Source organism: Podarcis cretensis (genome assembly GCF_951804945.1).
Source record: "Podarcis cretensis genome assembly, chromosome: 5".
In the NCBI taxonomy this organism is placed as follows: Eukaryota; Metazoa; Chordata; class Lepidosauria; order Squamata; family Lacertidae; genus Podarcis; species Podarcis cretensis.
In genome coordinates this window covers 95,867,784-95,888,506 of record NC_137174.1, presented here as the reverse complement: position 1 = coordinate 95,888,506, position 20,723 = coordinate 95,867,784, and the positions used below count along the sequence as shown (strand labels likewise).

General features: G+C 41.5%; 1 protein-coding gene across 1 annotated transcript; it reads left to right on the top strand.

Annotated features, from left to right (window-relative positions):
- The first annotated feature begins 1,843 nt into the window (after nucleotides 1-1,843).
- LOC307217047 (cytochrome P450 2J3-like) lies at nucleotides 1,844-20,446 on the top strand. Its single transcript, XM_079978060.1, has 9 exons — nucleotides 1,844-5,211; nucleotides 8,321-8,483; nucleotides 13,466-13,615; nucleotides 13,820-13,980; nucleotides 14,367-14,543; nucleotides 14,839-14,980; nucleotides 15,608-15,795; nucleotides 16,342-16,483; nucleotides 19,059-20,446. Exons 1-9 carry the CDS (start codon nucleotides 5,044-5,046, stop codon nucleotides 19,244-19,246), a joined length of 1,479 nt encoding a protein of 492 aa, XP_079834186.1. The 5' UTR covers nucleotides 1,844-5,043; the 3' UTR covers nucleotides 19,247-20,446.
- Nucleotides 20,447-20,723: the final 277 nt, after the last annotated feature.

Genomic DNA, 20,723 nt, shown 5'->3' with positions numbered 1-20,723 from the left:
AAACAATCCGCCTAAAAAATTTCCTACACGAGTTAATAGCCCCAGACCAGACTGGCTTTGTCCCTGGTCGCAATATAACAGACCCCATCAGGAAACTACTGAACCTGATTGAACACAGCAAGGCAACCAAACTTCCATTGACAATTATGTCCCTAGACATCCTCAAAGCTTTTGATTGCTTAGAGTGGAAATACCTATTAGCAGTACTAACTAACATGAAGTTTGGCCCCGACATCCTACAAATCCTCAAACATATATACTCCCAATAACTCATAACCCACCTACTCTCAGCAACCAGAAACATCTTAGCCAGAGACCTGTCAAGAGTAAGCATGGACCAATGGTACCAAATAGTATGAGAAACAGCCCTACTAGAAAAATTAACCGATAAACTGAAACTGACACGGGACAAATAGAAGACGATACCTTCACCCCGGTATGGCTCCCCTTCATCACATTCACAGCCCAACAAGACAACGACAAGAATCCACCAACAGCATATGAATCAATATGGCTAACCTGATTCAAAAACACACACTCACCCCACTCACACACGAAAACAAAGTTCAACACAGCCAATCACAAACAAGCAACCACACCCTAAGCCAACCACGATTTTTCTCACCACCAAAGGAACACAAGCGAATAGCAAAGAGAACCTGCACAAATGACGCTGACACAAAAAACCCACACATACATTAAGCAAAATAGAAATATCGCCTCCCGACCCCACCCCCACTCACCATGGCCACCTCTTCTCCCCTTTTTTCTTCCTAATGTAACCCTAATGTCTCAACAAATGAAAATGATCTATGGAAAATGTCACTTGAAAAAAGAGACATTGCGCATACCTTTGTAAACCAAGAAAACTTTAATAAAATATTATTTTTTTAAAAGGAGGGGGTAGTATAAACAATGCAAACAATTAAGGGCCCTAAAGCGAGAGAAAGTTAGTTGTGCTTAAATTACATTAAAATCAATGGGACATGTCTTAACATAATTATTTTGAAACAACATACAATTCACATTTGTCATGATAATACCCAAATGTGTTACTTTTTTCCTCAAATTGAAACCCTATTTTCTCCTTCAAAAGCTTTTGATCTTCCATTGTCATATTCTTTATTATCATTATCATTTTCTGGTGATTAATCTTAAAACCGCCTAATGTACAAAAATAATTTAATTTATTCATACGAGTCCCTGCTCTCTGTAGTGAATTTTCCAAAACTATCATCCAATCATCAGCAAAGGCATGTAACTTGTAAGTTTCTTTTTTTAAATCTTTACCGCCAGAATTATTTCATCTTGTCTATTGTCTCTAAGCAAACCTAAGACCAAAATAAAAAGTAGCAGGGACAATGGACATCCTCCTCAGCAACAGATTGTTGACAATGTGTCACATCAGTTAAGGGTATTCAAGGACAGCACTGTAATGAACTTTGCAGTAAGAGGAGTGGTTTTAAAGGCCGAAATGCAAGGCACCTGAAATTAAATTCAGGTCAGTATGGAACACCCTTTGGTTTATGGCTCATTTGCCTGGGTTAGCAACATTCACCTTGTTTATTCCAGGATGCCTCCTTGACCTGCTGTGCCTTTAACAATTTTATACTGGTGCACTAGTTGCAATCCTAGTTTGGCCTGCGTGATTCATGCCTGGGAAACAGATGAATGCAATTCATAGTGCTTCCTTTGAAGATTTGGTACTGGCTCTCAGTAGTTTTCTGGGCCCAATTTAAACTATAAAAGTGTTACCTGATAGAACACTTTCTCATATATTAAGATCCTTTACAGAGGCTGTGTTTCATATGAACCAGCTAAGCTTTCAAAACGGACATTGTCCCCCTGTTCACTTACATCAGGCAAACTGCAATCCTAAACAGAAACTACTAATCTTTTGTTTTACGGGCTATCTTCCAGCCAGTATCTGACGCAGCCTTAGCTTCACTGATGGCCAATCTTAATAGGTTATTACTGCCTCCAGGCGATTCCCTGGCCAGGAAAACAAGTTTAGCCTGTATTTTTACACTGCCACATTAAATGACTGGCTCCTTTTCTTAAGTATTGGTTAAATTCTAACATTTGCTAAATCGAGGGAGTACCTTGCACCCACAAACTCTGGCACCCAAAACCTATAACAGTGATTTTCTTACCTGGTTACCTAGTTTCTTCTGAACAGCCTCAGGCACTCTCTGTTATTTTAATATTGCATTTTACTTGTTTCATAAGCCACACAGGAAACAGCTGTTTATAAATTCAGGAGTTCGGCCTACACTCGAGTAGGAGACTGGCAGAGACACAGGCCCGACTGGCATGTTCCCTCCCTCCTGCTCGATCGTTCGGGAGCTTCATAAGCTTTCTTCTGCCCAAACATCACAGTGACCGATGCCAACCAACACCGGCACACTTAGGGATCCGCAGAGTTTGCGCATCATGCGTGTGACAGACCTCAGCAACTCAGCATTTTGGCTAATCTACTTTATTTACATATAAACATACACGGAGCACTGCAACATGGCTCCCTCTCTCTCTAGCATCAGACAGCAAAGAGAAAAAACAAAACAAAGGACAATAGTCCTACTTCACAGAACACAGTAACACAAATATCCTGTCTTTGTCATTTTCCACTCTGTGGAGTCAAAACATAATACCGTCATGTGAAAGACAACCATCCCATGACTGCAATCAGAGATCAGGAATTTTAACATAAATATGGTAATAAAATAATAAGATGGTTTAAACAGCAATTAGTCCAAAAGACAGCTGTAAGGTTGTTAACCAGGACTTGGCACTGATGCCCTATTATCCCAGCATTTTGCTAACTGCTCTGGCGTCATGTCTTCTTTTGGACTCAATTCAAAATGCAGGTTTCACCTCTCATTCTCCTGGCTTGAGACCAAGGACTTTTAGACAGACTTATTCCTTTGTCACAGCACAGGTGGATACATAATGCCATGATGCAATTTTCCTGGCCTCTCACTACAGAGACAGCCTGAATTTGTGGATGTGAAGTTCCATGTTATTCTAGGGTTGCCATTTTTTCAAAAAGTAAAAACCAGGACACCCCTAAGCTTTTCTTTGATTGATCCAGGATGAATTCCCCTCCCCCCTCCAGATATCAATTCCCCCTTCAAAATTCCAGTAATATCCAGGAAAATCTGGACGTTCGGCAGCCCTATGTTATTCAGAAGACCAGGGAATACTATCTGACTCCTCACATCCATGAACCAGCCCCAAAGCAGACTGCAGATGTTCTATTTCCTGCCTCCCTCTCAAATATTTTATTGGGGGGAAGGCGGCGGCAGGACCTTAGTCCCTAGGAGTTGGCTCCTATGTTGTAGAGGAAGAATATGCTCTTCACAGCTTAGGACAGCCTTTTTCAACCTTTGGTCCCCAAATGTTGGACTACAACTCCAGTCATCCCCAGCCAGCAGAACCTGTGTTCAGGGAAGATGGGAGTTGTAGTCCAACAGCACCCTGGGACGAAAGGCTGATTTAGGGATAACCTGGATTTCTTGGGTGACAGGTTATCTTTTGTTTCTCGCCCTTTGGCTTATGCCTCTAGGTGGTTGCTCCCAACTAAATACCTGACAGGTAAGAAGGACAAACAAAAGCTCAGGATAATCCTCCTAGACTAATGTGTAAATCATAAGACAATTATCCTTCTGATTTCACACTTCTTTAACTTTGCATTGTTGTTTTCAGCTCAAAAATAAACTGATATAAGTATTCTGAAATGTATTTAAGAATAAAGTAACTTTAGAAATGTTACCCCTTGCTTTTTCCTGTAATTCCAATTGCAGTCGTTAACAGTCGTCAACAGGTTTACCACACCTATCAGCCAATCACCCATTCCCACCACCCTTTTGAGTAATACCCCTCTCCACACTCTCACTATATATAAGGGTCAGGTGACTTCTGATTCCGTGTATCTGAAGAAGTGTACATGCACACGAAAGCTCATGCCAAGAACAAACTTAGTTGGTCTCTAAGGTGCTACTGGAAGGAATTTTTTATTTTAGAAATGTGAACATTGAGAGGAAAATATGTTCAAATACATGCATTTTAACAATATGAATTTCCGCTCAGACTTCCTTTTTTAAAAAAATGTAGTGGGACAGAAGACTTATCCTGAGCACATATGAAAAGAAGTGATATAGACAGAAAGTAGATTGACCCATTCACCAAGCAGGGCATAAAAATGGAATCTACACTATGAAACAACAATCAGTGTTATACATACATTTGCAAACTGAAGGTTTCAATATGGATGCCATGTGCAAAAATACACATCAGTTTTCGTGGAGTTTTCAGTGAGGAATCAAGTACCCATTCATAGAAGTTAGTTGGCAAAGCCAGAATATCCAACATACTTTGTGGAATTTTCATCATCACAGAGACTGTGGGGAGGCAAAGCCAAAGATTGTGTAAAAATAAAAGGACAGCTTTTGTGTACGTATATTTAATGAAGAGTTGTTAAGTTTGTATTCAGAATAAATGTGGTCACCACCATTATCTATATCACCTGGTTGGCTTGGATTATATTAGACTTTGATATGGAAATCTCTTTCCAACAGAAGCAACTAAGAACATTTCCAGATTGTCGCTTATTTGTGAGAGAAATTTGGTTCATTTTTTCTTTCTTTTTCACTTTTTCTTTTTGCAGTAATAACAGTGACATGAAAAGGTACTAAAAAGAGTGGGAGACCAGTTCTTTCCTATGTTATATTATAACCTCCCCACAAACTTTGCACAAACAAATCAAGGTGACTACAGTAATTAATAAATAGGTCTAGAAGTAACCACACGTGCTGAAATAATACTGTACATGCCTATCTGATCCCATTCTGAAACTTATTAGATGTTCAAGAGGCCTTGCTGCTTACTAATATGTTAATTATAGTATTTAAAAGACAGTGAGAAGAGAAACGAAGACAGAATGCAACATCTCTGAGAGAGCCAAAAAGCCACAGGAGAAAAGAGCATTCACCCCTCACAGGTGTGCTGGACAGATACAAAGATACAGAAAGAAAAGGCAGGAGGATGTTGGAAACAATGAGAGACTGGATTAAGAAGATTCCATGCCCAGTTCTGACCTATCTGAGACAGCTCTGGTCACTTAGATGCTATCCTCCAGGGCCTCTTCCACTTCCTCTCATTGGAAGCCTGTGGCGGTTTGGGATCAGACTTTCTTCAGATGCTTTCATTGAGGTACATCTTTCTAATTAATTGATCTGCTTGATTAATTAATAAAACCCACAATGTGAATTGTGAATTGTTTTCTTCCACTGGTAACTGGAAGAAATTATCCAGTGATAAATCATTTCAAGGTGTGAAATCTAAAATAAGTAGGAATGTAATGCAACAATTGCCAGATGGGGAGCTATGTTAGCCCATTTGCAGCTAAAATAACACGGAGATTTGTGGAGCCTTTAAACACTCACAACTTCATTAAGCTTATGCTGAGGGCCTCCTTGGTAGTTGCACCCGCCCTGTGGAACACCCTCCCACCAGATGTCAAGGACATAAAAACTATCTGACTTTTAGAAGACATCTGAAGGCAGCCCTGTTTAGGGAAGTTTTTCATGTGTGACGTTTTACTGTGGTTTTATAATTTGCTGGAAGCTGCTCAGAGTGGCTGGGGCAACCCAGAAAAATATACATAAATTATTATTATTATTATTATTATTATTATTATTATTATTATTAATGTGTTGACAGTTTAAGATGTCAAAAGACTCTTGGCTATAAGATTGTATGCTTAGGAGAAAAAAAACTTAGTGACTTGTTTAGTCTACTGTTCAATAAAAGTACTGATAGTTTTTATTGATTTTATGTATCTTATAGTAAATTTATATGCACAATTATTATTGGTCAGTTTTCATATCATTTACTCAATAAACAAAAATCTTCTGCTTGCCTATAACTCCAACAGTAATGATTATTTTTATTTTACAATCATAAAATGACTAACTCAGCTCCAGTTTGCCTGTGAGCATAGTAGCAAAGGAGACCCTTAACTTTACACAGAGCCAGCCCTGGAAGGCGGGGTTTTCTGTATGACAGAGGTTTGAAAACTGTGGCTCTCCCAGCTCAGCTGGGATAGCTGGATGGTAAGTACCAATAAGGCATCAGCCCATATCAGTTTATCAGTCTCTAATACTGAAACTGCTTCAACTACAAAATTCTCCAAAATCTCCAGCAAGTTGACCTAAAATCCCCAGTCAATAAACAATATGCCACTGAACCAGCATTTCCAAATCAGTCATCAAGGAGCACAACAAGCAGTGACTCAGAAGGTGTATAGACTCTACGAGTCACAGCTTTTTATCAAAGACATGCATCTCACACCTCTTTAAAGGCGGTGTGCCTTTGGAGCTAAAGTTAAACTGTTGAAAGGTTGCAACACCTGCTGTGGCTGTAGAGGCCGATATGGGAGAGACATGTTTTGTTGCAGCTGGGGCAGATGAAGGTGTGCTGCTGCAGATGCACCATGGCGTTTCATCTCTCTGCATTCCTCCCAGAGGTCATTCTTCCTCTGGTCACTGCTGTGGATACACAACCTATTTGATCGTTTCCTGGCACTGTGGTCATCTGCAAGGGATTTCCACATGGCAGGGTTGATGTTTCCAGCCTTCATGTCAGGTCTGCAGACATCTTACTAGTACAGTGTTGGTCTGCCCCTGGGCCTGGTACATAAGCCAGCTCTCCGCAGAGCATGTACTTGGGGATCTTGCCATCTTCCATTCTGTAGACATGACCAAGCCAGTGTAGACACTGCTGAGACAGGAGTGTTCTGCACCAAGTTTCTGAGCCATGTACAAAGTGCAAAGTAATGGCAACCTTCTTTTCACTTCAGACTCAACCAAGTATCTTGTTATGAGCTGGGCGGCAGGGAGTAGGCTGTATGCAACAGACCCTTCTAATCCCTGGATCAAGGAAGTATTAAAATATAAGCAAGGATTAAAATTCCTGGTGAGGTGATAGCCATTAAGGGAACAAAGGAAGTGGCTCCACACCAGTGGGAAATGCGTGAGCCTCCCTCACTGACTGAGAGTGGAGTGATGTGAGCTAGAAGCTAGAAGCAGCAGGCTGGGAAGCCAGAGAGACAGAGTGATGCTTGATTTCTGTTTGAATACAAGGCTGTGGCTATGGGGGGGGGAGCAAGGCCCTTTTGGGGTGTTAATGCTGTGAGCCCCTCCATCGTAGGCTCAAGCTGTATATATGTGTAAATAAACTATATATCCTAAAGCAGTGGGGTCAAAAAGGGCCAGATTTGATGAAGTGAAGGGCTGTGTGGGCCGACCAAAGTTGTTGCACTTTTTTTAGGATTCAAGATGTTGAGGTTTTTTAGGATTTTACCCAAGCAAATAAACTGCCACAGGGGCTGGATTAAACTGACCGGAGGGCCGGATTAAGCGCCCAAAGCGGACTTTGGACATGCCTGTCCTAAAGACTCCATACATTAGGGGTCTCTAAGGGACAGGAAGATTCTGGTCATTTTTACTCAGTATGCTGGGATTTTATTTCATATATTATAGTTTCAGATTTACAAGTATCTATCCCGTATCTAGAGAAATATGGATGTTTTGATCTTAGATTGGGTGGTATCATTTAATATGTTTAGGCTTTGTATGCCCTGCATTTAGCTGGATACAGTATAATTTTTTGTTTTGTTTTGTTACTGTTCATCTCTCTTTGTGGTTCTAAAGTAATTTGAAAAACAATTTAAAAACCTTTTAAAAAAAACCTAACAGTTCTATGTTGCTTTGGGGGGCAAAGCCCACCCACAGCAGCGCACATGAAAAAAGGCTACAATTATACAAAGTAAATATTTTTTTAAAAAATCCAAAATAATACATTCTACCCCAGCTCCAGTCCAGCAAACAGGACACAAACTAGTCAAGGGAAGGCCAGATAAAACAAATGGGTGTTTAGTAGCCCTCCCAAACTGTGGACTTAAGACTGTAACCCTCTTTCCATATTATATCTCTCTTATCTTGCAATATGCTTTGTCCTTCACTTTCTCAGAGGTTCCCCCTCTCCCCCCGCCATAACAGAGACTTCCCTTTTTTCCATGGCATGGTAAGGCATTAGTAAGATACAGGTGCTCTTGTTAACAAAGTTGTGTATGCTTGGTTATTACATGATTATTGAATGAAGAAATGTAAGTGGTTACTTTAAAATAGTAGCTTATGTTTAAAAGGGAGTGGAGAGCTCCACCCTGCCAGAAGCTGAAGAAGGGTGTAGGTCACATACTAACTTGAAATCGCCTCCTCCATATGATTGCTTCTCGCCTCCACTTTGATCCCAATGGCAGATGGCAAAGCAATATGGAAACGTTTACACTATACGAATAGGACTTCTACCTGTCGTAGTACTGTCTGGCTTCGAAGCTGTGAAAGAAGCCCTGATCAACCATGAGGAAGATTTTGTTGACCGACCGGTGACCCCTTTCCTTAGAACAACATTAAAAGGAAGGGGTAAGTTGTGGATAATAAGGTGTTTTACTTGTCTTCCCCCCAGGGAACTCATAAGAGTTGGAAGATTGAGGGCAGACAAACAAAAGTACTTCACACAGTGCAAAAATTAAACTATTGAATTCAATTACTGAAGGCAAGTTGGAGAGCTGTGGAAGATGCTTAGATATGGTTGCCATATTTCACAAAGTAAAAACCAAGACACTCTGAAAGATCCCCCAAATTAGGAACACCCCAAAATTGTTGAGCTTCGGGGGTGGTGTTTTTTTTTTACAAAAACACAAATCTTCAGTTAACTTACCAAAGATCCAGGACTAACCACCGCCTTTCCCCCTGGATGTCACTTCCACCTTTAAAATCCCAGTATGGCAGCCCTCGCCTAGACAACTTTCAGGGAGGATAAAGCTATTCATGGCCACTAGCCACCATGGTGAAGCTCTTTCCCCACAATCAGAGGAAGTATGCTTCTGAATTCCAATTGCTGGAAACAAGAGAAGGAGAACGTAGTGTTGAACTCAGGTCCTATTTGTGAGCTTCCAGCGAGCATCTTGTTGGCCACTATGACAGGAGGATGAGCCAGCAGGCTCTTGTTACTGTAGAGTGCAACCATTATGGAGCTAAATTTAGAACCTATTATCATCAGGAGCTGCAGCAATAATCCACTATTAGACTTTTTTGCCCCCTTCAGTCCCTTTATACTCTAACATTAAACACTTTAACTGAGCATTAGTATTAAAAAGAAAGTGGGAAATGGTGTATAAAGTCGACCACTTAACAACATTTAAGTAATATTTAAAAATGTTAGAATTTAAGGGAGCTGGTACAATGAGCATGAAGGTACCCCATGTTAAGAAGTCACAATTCTAATAACTACCGGTAATCAACAAAACCCAATCTTCTACGGATTTATCTGTAACCCTTCTATAATGAATAATTACCAATTACTTAAAAATAATAGCAAAGAGCGTCAACTGCTACAGCTGGACACCTTGGGTGATGACTAAGTGCCTCTTACACACCAGACAGAAGAGTACTTGAAATTAGTTCTGATACGGTGTCCTCTTTCTCTGTATGCCCAGTCAAATAAGATGCTATAATACATGGGTAGGCAAACTAAGGCCTGGGGGCCAAATCTGGCCCAATAGTCGTCTAAATCCAGCCTGTGGACAGTCCAGGAATCAGCATGTTTTTACATGAGTAGAATGTGTCCTTTTATTTAAAATGCATCTCTGGGTTATTTGTGGGGCATAGGAATTCGTTCATTTTGTTGTTGTTTAGTCGTTTAGTCGTGTCCGACTCTTCGTGACCCCATGAACCAGAGAACGCCAGGCACTCCTGTCCTCCACTGCCCCCCGCAGCTTGGTCAGACTCATGCTGGTAACCTCGAAAACACTATCCAACCATCTCGTCCTCTGTCGCCCCCTTCTCCTTGTGCCCTCCATCTTTCCCAACATCAGGGTCTTCTCCAGGGAGTCTTCTCTTCTCATGAGGTGGCCAAAGTACTGGAGCCTCAGCTTCACAATCTGTCCTTCCAGTGAGCACTCAGGGCTGATTTCCTTCAGAATGGAGAGGTTTGATCTTCTTGCAGTCCATGGGACTCTCAAGAGTCTCCTCCAGCACCATAATTCAAAAGCATCAATTCTTCGGCGATCAGCCTTCTTTATGGTCCAGCTCTCACTTCCATACATCACTACTGGGAAAACCATAGCTTTAACTATACGGACCTTTGTTGGCAAGGTGATGTCTCTACTTCTCAAGATGCTGTCTAGGCCTGTCATTGCCCTTCGCCCAAGAAGCAGGCGTCTTTTAATTTCGTGGCTGCTGTCACCATCTGCAGTGATCATGGAGCCCAAGAAAGTAAAATCTCTCACTGCCTCCATTTCTTCCCCTTCTATTTGCCAGGAGGTGATGGGACCAGTAGCCATGATCTTCGTTTTTTTGATGTTGAGCTTCAGACCATATTTTGCACTCTCCTCTTTCACCCTCAATAAAAGGTTCTTTAATTCCTCATCACTTTCTGCCATCAAGGTTGTGTCATCTGCATATCTGAGGTTGTTGATATTTCTTCCGGCAATCTTAATTCCGGCTAGGGATTCATCCAGCCCAGCCTTTCGCATGATGAATTCTGCATATAAGTTAAATAAGCAGGGAGACAAAATGCAGCCTTGTCGTACTCCTTTCCCAATTTGGAACCAGTCAGTTGTTCCATATCCAGTTCTAACTGTAGCTTCTTGTCCCACATAGAGATTTCTCAGGAGACAGATGAGGTGATCAGGCACACCCATTTCTTTAAGAACTTGCCATAGTTTGCCATGGTCGACACAGTCAAAGGCTTTTGCATAGTCAATGAAGCAGAAGTAAATGTCTTTCTGGAACTCTCTAGCTTTCTCCATAATCCAGCGCATGTTTGCAATTTGGTCTCTGGTTCCTCTGCCTCTTCTAAATCCAGCTTGCACTTCTGGGAGTTCTCGGTCCACATACTGCTTGAGCCTTCCTTGTAGAATTTTAAGCATAACCTTGCTAGCGTGAGAAATTAGTGCAATTGTGCGATAGTTGGAGCATTCTTTGGTACTGCCCTTCTTTGGGATTGGGATGTAGACTGATCTTCTCCAATCCTCTGGCCACTGCTGAGTTTTCCAAACTAGCTGGCATATTGAGTGTAGCACCTTAACAGCATCATCTTTTAAAATTTTAAATAGTTCAGCTGGAATACCATCACTTCCACTGGCCTTGTTATTTGCAGTGCTTTCTAAGGCCCATTTGACTTCACTCTCCAGGATGTCTGGCTCAAGGTCAGCAACCACACTACCTGGGGTATATGAGACATCCGTTTCTTTCTGGTATAATTCCTCTGTGTATTCTTGCCACCTCTTCTTGATGTCTTCTGCTTCTGTTAGGTCCTTTCCACTTTTGTCCTTTATTATGGAAATCTTTGTACGAAATATTCCTTTCATATCTCCAATTTTCTTGAACAGATCTCTGGTTCTTCCCATTCTATTGCTTTCCTCTATTTCTTTGCATTGCTTGTTTAAGAAGGTCTTCTTGTCTCTCCTTGCTATTCTTTGGAAATCTGCATTCAATTTCCTGTATGTTTCACGATCTCCCTTGCATTTTGCTTGCCTTCTCTCCCCCGCTATTTGTAAGGCCTCATTGGACAGCCACTTTGCTTTCTTGCATTTCCTTTTCATTGGGATGGTTTTCGTTGCTGCCTCCTGTATAATGTTACGAGCCTCCATCCATAGTTCTTCAGGCACTCTGTCCACCAAATCTAAATCCTTAAACCTGTTCCTCACTTCCACTGTGTATTCATAAGGGATTTGACTTAGATTGTATCTTACCGGCCCAGTGGTTTTTCCTACTTTCTTCAGTTTAAGCTTGAATTTTGCTATAAGAAGCTGATGATCTGAGCCACAGTCAGCTCCAGGTCTTGTTTTTGCTGACTGTATAGAGCTTCTCCATCTTTGGCTGCAGAGAATATAATCAATCTGATTTCGATGCTGCCCATCTGGTGATGTCCATGTGTAGAGTCGTCTCTTGTGTTGTTGGAAAAGCGTGTTTGTGATGACCAGCTTGTTCTCTTGACAGAACTCTATTAGCCTTTGCCCTGCTTCGTTTTGATCTCCAAGGCCAAACTTGCCAGTTGTTCCTTTTATCTCTTGACTCCCTACTTTAGCATTCCAATCCCCTATAATGAGAAGAACATCCTTCTTTGGTGTCACTTCTATAAGGTGTTGTAAGTCTTCATAGAATTGGTCAATTTCAGTTTCTTCAGCACCAGTAGTTGGTGCATAAACTTGGATTACTGTGATGTTAAAAGGTCTGCCTTGGATTCGTATCGAGATCATTCTATCATTTTTGAGATTGCATCCCAGTACAGCTTTTGCCACTCTTTTGTTGACTATGAGGGCCACTCCATTTCTTTTACGAGTTTCTTGCCCACAGTAGTAGATATGATGGTCATCCGAACTGAATTCACCCATTCCCGTCCATTTTAGTTCACTGATGCCCAGGATGTCAATATTTATTCTTGCCATCTCATTTTTGACCACCTCCAACTTACCCATGTTCATGGTTCTTACATTCCAGGTTCCTATGCAATATTTTTCTTTACAGCATTGGACTTTCCTTTCGCTTCCAGGCATATCCGCAACTGAGCGTCCTTTCGGCTTTGGCCCAGCCGCTTCATCAGCTCTGGATCTACTTGTACTTGCCCTCCGCTCTTCCCCAGTAGCATGTTGGACGCCTTCTGACCTGAGGGGCTCATCTTCCAGCGTCATAACTTTTATATGCCTGTTGTCTTTGTCCATGGAGTTTTCTTGGCAGGGATACTGGAGTGGCTTGCCGGTTCCTCCTCCAGGTGGATCACGTTTGGTCAAAACTCTCCACTATGACCTGTTCATCTTGGGTGCCCTGCTCGGCATAGTTCATAGCTTCTCTGAGTTCTTCAAGCCCCTTCGCCACGGCAAGGCAGTGATCCATGAAGGGGCAGTTTAGCTTAACAACATACAAAAGGAGCACTGTAACTTAGCTTGAGTAGCAGATGTTATATTTTACCTTGTTGACAGAAACTGTCAAAGTCGGCTCCACTTTAGCTTCTATTTCTTCTGGTGTACAATAACAAAGGAGTTTGCCACCTCTCAGTACACAGTATAGTTTCCTCCATCCAGTCACATTCCCTATCTTTTGCTGTTATTTCCCCCAAAAATATAGTCCAATCCCCCACAAGGTCTGAGGGACAGTGGACCGCCCCCCTGCTGAAAAAGTTTGCTGACCCCAGCAATAATAGTTCCTAGTTTTACTAGACATAAGGGCAAGGAGGTAATTATAAGGCATCTTGTCTAGTTTTGCTGTGGTTCAGCACCAGCCTTGCATTTCTTGCATGCATAAGCACTTAATTTGGCCTCTTCTAAGCTGGCAACCAACCCAACAATCTTTCGGGCATGAGTATTTGTGACCAATAATTTGTCGTTTCTTGATGGCTTCAGGCATTGTATTTTCAAATGGTCACACGTGGAGGCAGCAGAGGCGGTTTGGTATAGCTACTATGCGGAAGCTGGGGCTGGGGAAGAAAGGCATGGAGCACCAAATAGAAGAGGCAGCCCATCGTCTTGTGGAGGTCTTTGCAAATTCAAAGGGTATGTGATACAAGGGTGATAATGCTGGCACATTCCAGTCTGCTGAAACCTTTATTTGATCTATCTATGTTGGGGTGGAATGACATGCATTTTGCTTGTTTTCTTCTGGAACAAATTATTGCTGGAGATTCCAGTATCCTTCCAACCCTAATGTGAAATTTATCAGCTTGACAGTAATATGACAGTAAATAACTTCTTTTGCAGGACAGCCATTTGATCCATCGGTACCAATCACTAAGTCAATCTCCAGTGTAATATGTGCTTTGACATTTGGAAACCAGTTATCTACAGATGATGAAAACTTTAAGAGACTGCTGGAGATACTTGAAATGAGCTTACAATTTGGAGGCAGCTTTTTCCATGCTGTGAGTTCTTCCCCCCCCCTTCCTTATTGAGCCAGACAGATCTCCCCAATGCCCTAACCCATGGCCAGTAGCACTCAGAAAACCGTTTTGGTCGTGGATAGAGTGTTGGGCATAGATGGAGAAGGCCTGGCTTTAAATACCTGTTTGGTCCCTCTTTCTCAGCCTAACCTTCCTCACAAGGGTTGTTGTAAGGGTTAAAGACGGGGAGTGGGTGGGAATATTCTTCTGTTTTTCAAGGTCCTCAGATCTTGGGTGACATTTCTTTTCTCTCCCCCAGTATTTTCCATAAGTTGTTCTTTTTGCAGTCATGGACAGATAGTACCTCTGATATTTAGTACTATTCTTTTCGAGTTATAAATAAACATTTGGATTTTGCTTCCCTTTAGCTTTATGAAATGTTCCCATGGATCATGCAATATCTCCCAGGAACTCATAAAAAGATATTTTCTGCCTATGATAAGGCAATTTCCATTGTGCTGAAGGAGATAGAGAAACATAGGGAGCAACATTCCCTGACTGAGCCACAGGACTACATTGATTTCTATCTACTTCAGCTTGAGAAAGTAGGTACAATATCCTCACTGTATGTGAAATCTGTTCATCACAAAAATGCAAACCCTTGGCTAAAGTAGGCAAATATATGCAAATCTTAGTTAAAACAACACACAAAATTGCTTGATATTAGAAGAAATTGCTTTGCCAAGCTGTGTATACTAGGTTAGGCAATATTGAATACAAAAATGTGTATATTAAGAGAAAATTGCACAAAAATACTGAAGAATTTTCATGAACACCAAAAAGTGAAATGCTTTAAGTCTGTTGTAAAATAAATTTAATGTTTATTATTATCCTTAACAGACCCAGAATGATCCTTATACTACATATGATGAAGATAATCTGGCTGAGTGCATTCTGGATTTTTTTGGTGCAGGGACAGAGACAACTGCTTCTACTCTGAAATGGGCAATGCTCCTTATTGCAATTCATCCAGAAGTCCAAGGTAAGAGCAGTGCCGGATTTAGGGCAGTGTGGGCAGTTCCCCACACAGGGTGCCAAGGCAAGGGTGGAGAAACTGTGACACAGAGCACTGGACAACATGCACAGAACAGAAAGCAAGAGGGAAGCGGGCACCGGAATTTGTCCTTGTTTAGGGCACCCTATTACCAAAGTCTGAGCCCAGGGTAAGAGAGACCTGTTCAGTGACAGCAACAGCCCATCCTGATCCAGGAATGAAATGGTCTGTATTCTGTCCTGAGACTTCTCTCTCAATCTGGAAAATACTTCCTTTCTATTGGCTCTGCCCAGAGCAGGAAGAAACCTCCCTTCCTCCTTTGCAATCTAATTTCAGTCTAATTCTTCAAGCCTAGAAAGAAGGGTGAACTCACTCGTTCTTACTATTCCTTCCTGAGACTTCTCTCTCAATCTGGATAGTATTCAATAAAAGTCCACAAAGCTCTCATACATAGATTTATTGAAGAGAATCAAGGTGCATGTAGAAATATTACTCACATTCCAATAGTCCGTTGTTTAGCTCTGAATGAAGATGGTTAGAAAGCTTTATATGAAATTCTCTTTGGAGTTTGTGGAGTTATGTAAGAACAAGTGAGTAAATATTCTTTTCCCTCAGATAAAGTCTACAAGGAGATGGAAGATGTTTTTGGTTCCTCTCACTCAATCTCCTATCAAGATCGTAATAAACTACCTTATACCAATGCAGTGATTCATGAGATCCAGCGTGCTAAATATATATTGCTTTTTGGGCCACCTAGGCAGAGTGTGAAGGATGTAAACATACTTGGTTATCCCATTCCCAAGGTACAGACTCTGCTTTCTCTGCTTCATAGCCATTTGGGTCCACTGTGCACATTCTCTCCACATCTCTTCTCTATATATTATGTGGACTGAAGATAACATGAGCCTGGTGAAGTTGATTTCTATATTAAGAGATTTATTGTTTATTTATTAAATTTATACACCATCCTCCATCCAAGGATCACAGCAGTTTACAGTGTAAAAACACAAAAATACATAACATAATAACAAACAAAACAATAACCCAGCCATGCCTCCAGGTGCAATTCTGTTAAATCAGAATTGTGCAAAAGTATTTTTTAAAAAGAAAAATGAACAAGAAATCTGAGGTTTAATCTTGTAAACTACTTGGGAATGGGGGAGGGAGGGATAAAAATACATACTGTGGATATTTCCTGCTAGCCTTCAACCAGTGGTGTAGGCAGCAAGCAGCAAAATGGCAATGAGCCTGTGCCAACTGAGTATGCAGAAAAATTGGGTCTCAACAACCCGTTTGCAAGATAATGCCCTGCCTGGATGTAGGCTGAGTCATTTGTTTCTTCCTTGCAGGGAACCTTTGTTATTCCAGATCTGCGCTCTGTTCTTTACGATCCGAAACAATGGGAGAATCCTAGAGAGTTCAATCCAAATCATTTTTTGGACAAGGATGGAAATTTTGTGGCTAGAGAAGAATTTCTGGCATTCGGAGCAGGTAAATGATTAAGTGATTCATAACCATGTTTACTGGGTTGCTTCAGTGAGGTCAAGCTTTGATCAGGAAGGGGTGATAGGGTACAAAATATAGGTGGCATTGCACTACCAGGCACACAGCCAACAGAAATGAACTTTCATCTCGTAGAATGGATGCTATGAAGCAAACACTACAAGCAGCAGTTAAAACAATTGCTCTGTGAGATACGATCCTACTCCCACATTGCAGTGTTTTTAGCCAATGAGTGAATGCGGTTGGGTATTGGAAAGAGGAGAGATCTCAGGGCAGGCAGAAAGAATAAATAACTGCTGTGTAGCAGGCAGATATTCAATAGGTTAATCTTTTTCTAGTATAGATATACAAATATGGGAAAGCTTCACCTGCTGGCATTTTGTCTTTTATTACCTGTGTGTGACTCATTCATTATTACTGAGTCCTTTGTCCACCCCACCTGTGAAAGAGAATACAACTTTTCATATGGAATAAAGTGTATGCATATTTAATCCAAATTTGTGTCTTCTTCTGTAAGTACGTGGGACGCGGGTGGCGCTGTGGTCTAAACCACAGAGCCTAGGGCTTGCTGATCAAAGGTCGGTGTTTCAAATCCCTGCAACGGAGTGAGCTCCCATTACTCGGTCCCAGATCCTGCCAACCTAGCAGTTCAAAAGCACGTTAAAGTGCAAGTAGATAAATAGGTACCACTCAGGCAGGAAGGTAAACGGCATTTTGGTGTGCTGCTCTGGTTTGCCAGAAGCAGCTTAGTCATGCTGGCCACATGGCCCAGAAGCTGTCTGCGGACAAACGCAGTCTCCCTTGGCCAGTAAAGCAAGATGAGCGCCGCAACCACAGAGTCGGTCACGACTGGACCTAATGGTCAGGGGTCCCTTTACCTTTACCTGCAAGTACGTAGAGACTCTGAAACAGGTCACAGTAGCCTTCTCAACCCAAGGGAAAACATGGGGGGGAGGGTTGAGTCACATACTTCTAAGCAACCTCTGTTGCCAGTTAACTGGCAAGCTATCTATACATTAATGGTAACTCTAGACAGCATGTTGTGAAACCTACTGAAAACAGTAAGATGCTCAAAGACCGCCTTGAAATTTGAGAACAGTGGCAAGCCATGTAAAGAAAAGTCATAGAACATGGCTTCAAATGAATTGTTTAGGATACATTTTCACTTTTGAAGCATTACTGTCAGCTGTCAAAACTCTGGGGAGAATGCAAATAATTAGCTGCTGAATCTAGGCTGTAATCCAAGAAGACTGTTAATGCTATTCTTCAGCAGCAGGAAAGAGATGAACAGAACTCTTCTCCCTGCATATATCTGGGACAGGTGATTTCATCTTCTTCCTTTTCCTGGTTAGTGAGTCAATTGATGGAGTGTGTCACACTGAGCTATCAGACTTTCATCATCAGCCTCCCAGCAAAGCCTGAGAATAGTCACAGGACCTCGAGCTCCAGCTCTGGTAGAAGATGGGAGGTTTCTGAAGAGGCTGTCAGCACTTTCCCATTCAATTTAAGCAAACAGCAGAAAGAGCAGTCCCCATCTATAGCTTATGCCTGCTCCATAGAGATGATTGGTGCACAGCTTAAAGGTCTTATCTTAAAGGTGTTTCTCGATGCAAAGGTCTGCAGGATGGCTCTTCTGCCAGGGGATCTCTTAGGACAAAAAATCTGGTTTGACCAGTATTTTTGACATTGCTATATTCAGCGTCTGGAACCTTCTCTTAACACTCCAAGTATTGATTAAATTCTAACATTTACTAAACCTAGAAATTATGAGGAGGATCAGGCTCTCCATGAGGTAGAGCTTACTACAATGATCCAAAGTTTAGGGGATCCTTCTGCCCCCAAACTTATAGCTCAGTTGATGAGACTGTGGTGCTGATAACACCAAGGTTGCAGGTTTGGTCCCTGTATGGGTCAGCTGCATATTTCTGCATTGCAGGGGGTTGGACGAGATGATCCTCAGGGTCCCTTCCAACTCTAGAATTAATGATTCTATGATTTTATATATTTGAGGGAAAACAGACTAAGAAGAAGATCAACAATGGAGAGCCTATGCATTTTTTAATAATAATAATTTAAAAGGAAACTGCTAATTCCGGGAGGCAGAACTCACTACAATGATCCCATTTTTAATGCCATCTTTCCCAAACCAAGTTCTTCTATGACAGAGAATCCCTATACTTGGTTGTCTCTAAGGAAGAATACCTGAAGTTCCATTAGCCTCATGAGAAATGGGGGGGGGGGATCTTATGCTCTCCCAAAATATTATGTATAGTATTACTGAATTTGTTTTCAGGATGCAGAACATGTGGATAGCTATACTTTTGCAACTGTCTAAATTTGGTGAAAGTTATTGGTGGCACTTGAATCATATGACAGTTAAAATTAAAGTTACTGCTAAAGTTGGGTTTATAGCAGTGGGGTTTTCCATGAGACCACTTTTGGTGGTAGGTAGGAAACTTGGCCCACCCAGATTCCTTACTGAGATTTTAAACTAGTTGCTGAGAGATGGATTTGGTGGGAAATGTTTTGCTCACTTCCCACTTTCTCCTTATTTCCTCTTCAGGAGCCCGTGCGTGTATTGGAGAGCAGATGGCGAGGATTGAGCTGTTCATCTTTTCCACCAGCCTGCTGAGGGCATTCAGCTTCCACATACCAGAAGCAAAGAAACTCAACAAAGAACCTGTAACAGCATTGACAATGCATCCCCGTCCTTATAAACTCTGTGCTGTTCCCCGTAGCAGTTCATCGTAAAGCATATACTGTAAAAAATAATACTTCCAGCGTCTTATATCTTGCTGTAAATTTCTACATCGTTCTTGTTCTCTTCATCCAACATGTATTGCAGGAAGTTGGACTAGATCCCTTTCAACTCCAATTCTTGAATTCTCGAATTCTGTGGCTTTCCCTTGGTTGCTCAGGTGCTACTTTAATTATGTGGTTTGTAGCTACATCTGAGTTTTTAAAATACTCTTTGGGCAAGATATGGAAGGGATGCTACAAACAAATCAGCTGTTCTGCAGAGGATCGGGACATTGAAGGTTTTCTTTGGAATTTAAACAATATGAAAGGACAATGCCTGCTGTTGACTGGAATTAAGGGGAGTGGGGCAGATTCTTTTATGTTTTATTACCATAGATAATTTGCTATGATGTGCTTGAGAACAGGGGCTCAATACTGCACAATCTAAAAAACAAGTTATAAACTTTTTTTATTATCATATATGCACCAAGGGATTTCATGGGGAAGAAGCCTCCAGTTTGAGGAACTACTGAGTGAGATCCCATGGTCAGAAGCACTCAAGGAGACAGGGGTCCATGATGGATGGGAGTTTCCTAAAGGTGAAATATTGAAGGCCCAAATGCAGACAATTCCAACAAAAAAGAAAATTGGGAGGCATCTAAAGAAACTGGTTTGGCTGCATAAGGAGCTTACAGATCAGCTGAAATTTCAGAAGGGTGTGTACAGGCAACCCTCGATTTGCATAGGAGTTGCATTCTGGGTCATTGTGTGCAACAGTGGAATGCATGTAAGCCCTGCTAAGTATAATAATTTAATTGACACTGAAATGGAGAAATTCCACTTGAGTGTACTAAGCTAGAAACAGCTCTCTCTGAGTGCCTAGATGAGTTTATCATTAACTATTGTTCTTGTCCTCTGCTACCTAACGCATGAGTGTTTAACCTTAGATCACATAAGAGGCATTGAATTAAAACTTCGCCATCTTGGAAAGGTGGTGGCTGAGTCGTTCTTATGCTCTGTGAGAGTAAGATGCACAGCCTCAGGCAAACTGGAAGCTGTAGGAAGAGAGAGGCCTCAGCTTTTAGGTCTGTTTGGAATTATCTTTTATTTCTAAGATGCCGAGCCTGTGCTGGACGGCACAAGATATTATATGGAATTATTTGGTTGAATCATTTACTGCTTTTTGTTCCACAATTAAAGTTTTGAATCAAACAGATGGGTCTAGACAATTTTTATCCATCCAGTCAATTCAAGCTGTGCAATATTAAAATCTGAAATAAGCCCACCCCGTTACACCCACCCCACCCCCTTTTACTGCTACTTCCAGGTTGTGGTAAAGCACATGTGCAATGATCATTGCCTATATAAGAAATGGAAAAAATGGGAAATCACAAAGGAGGAGCATAAACAGGTAGCTAACAGATGCAGGGTGAATGTCAGGCAAGCTAATGCTCAGAATGAGTTGAGTATTGCAAGAGAGGTTAAAAAT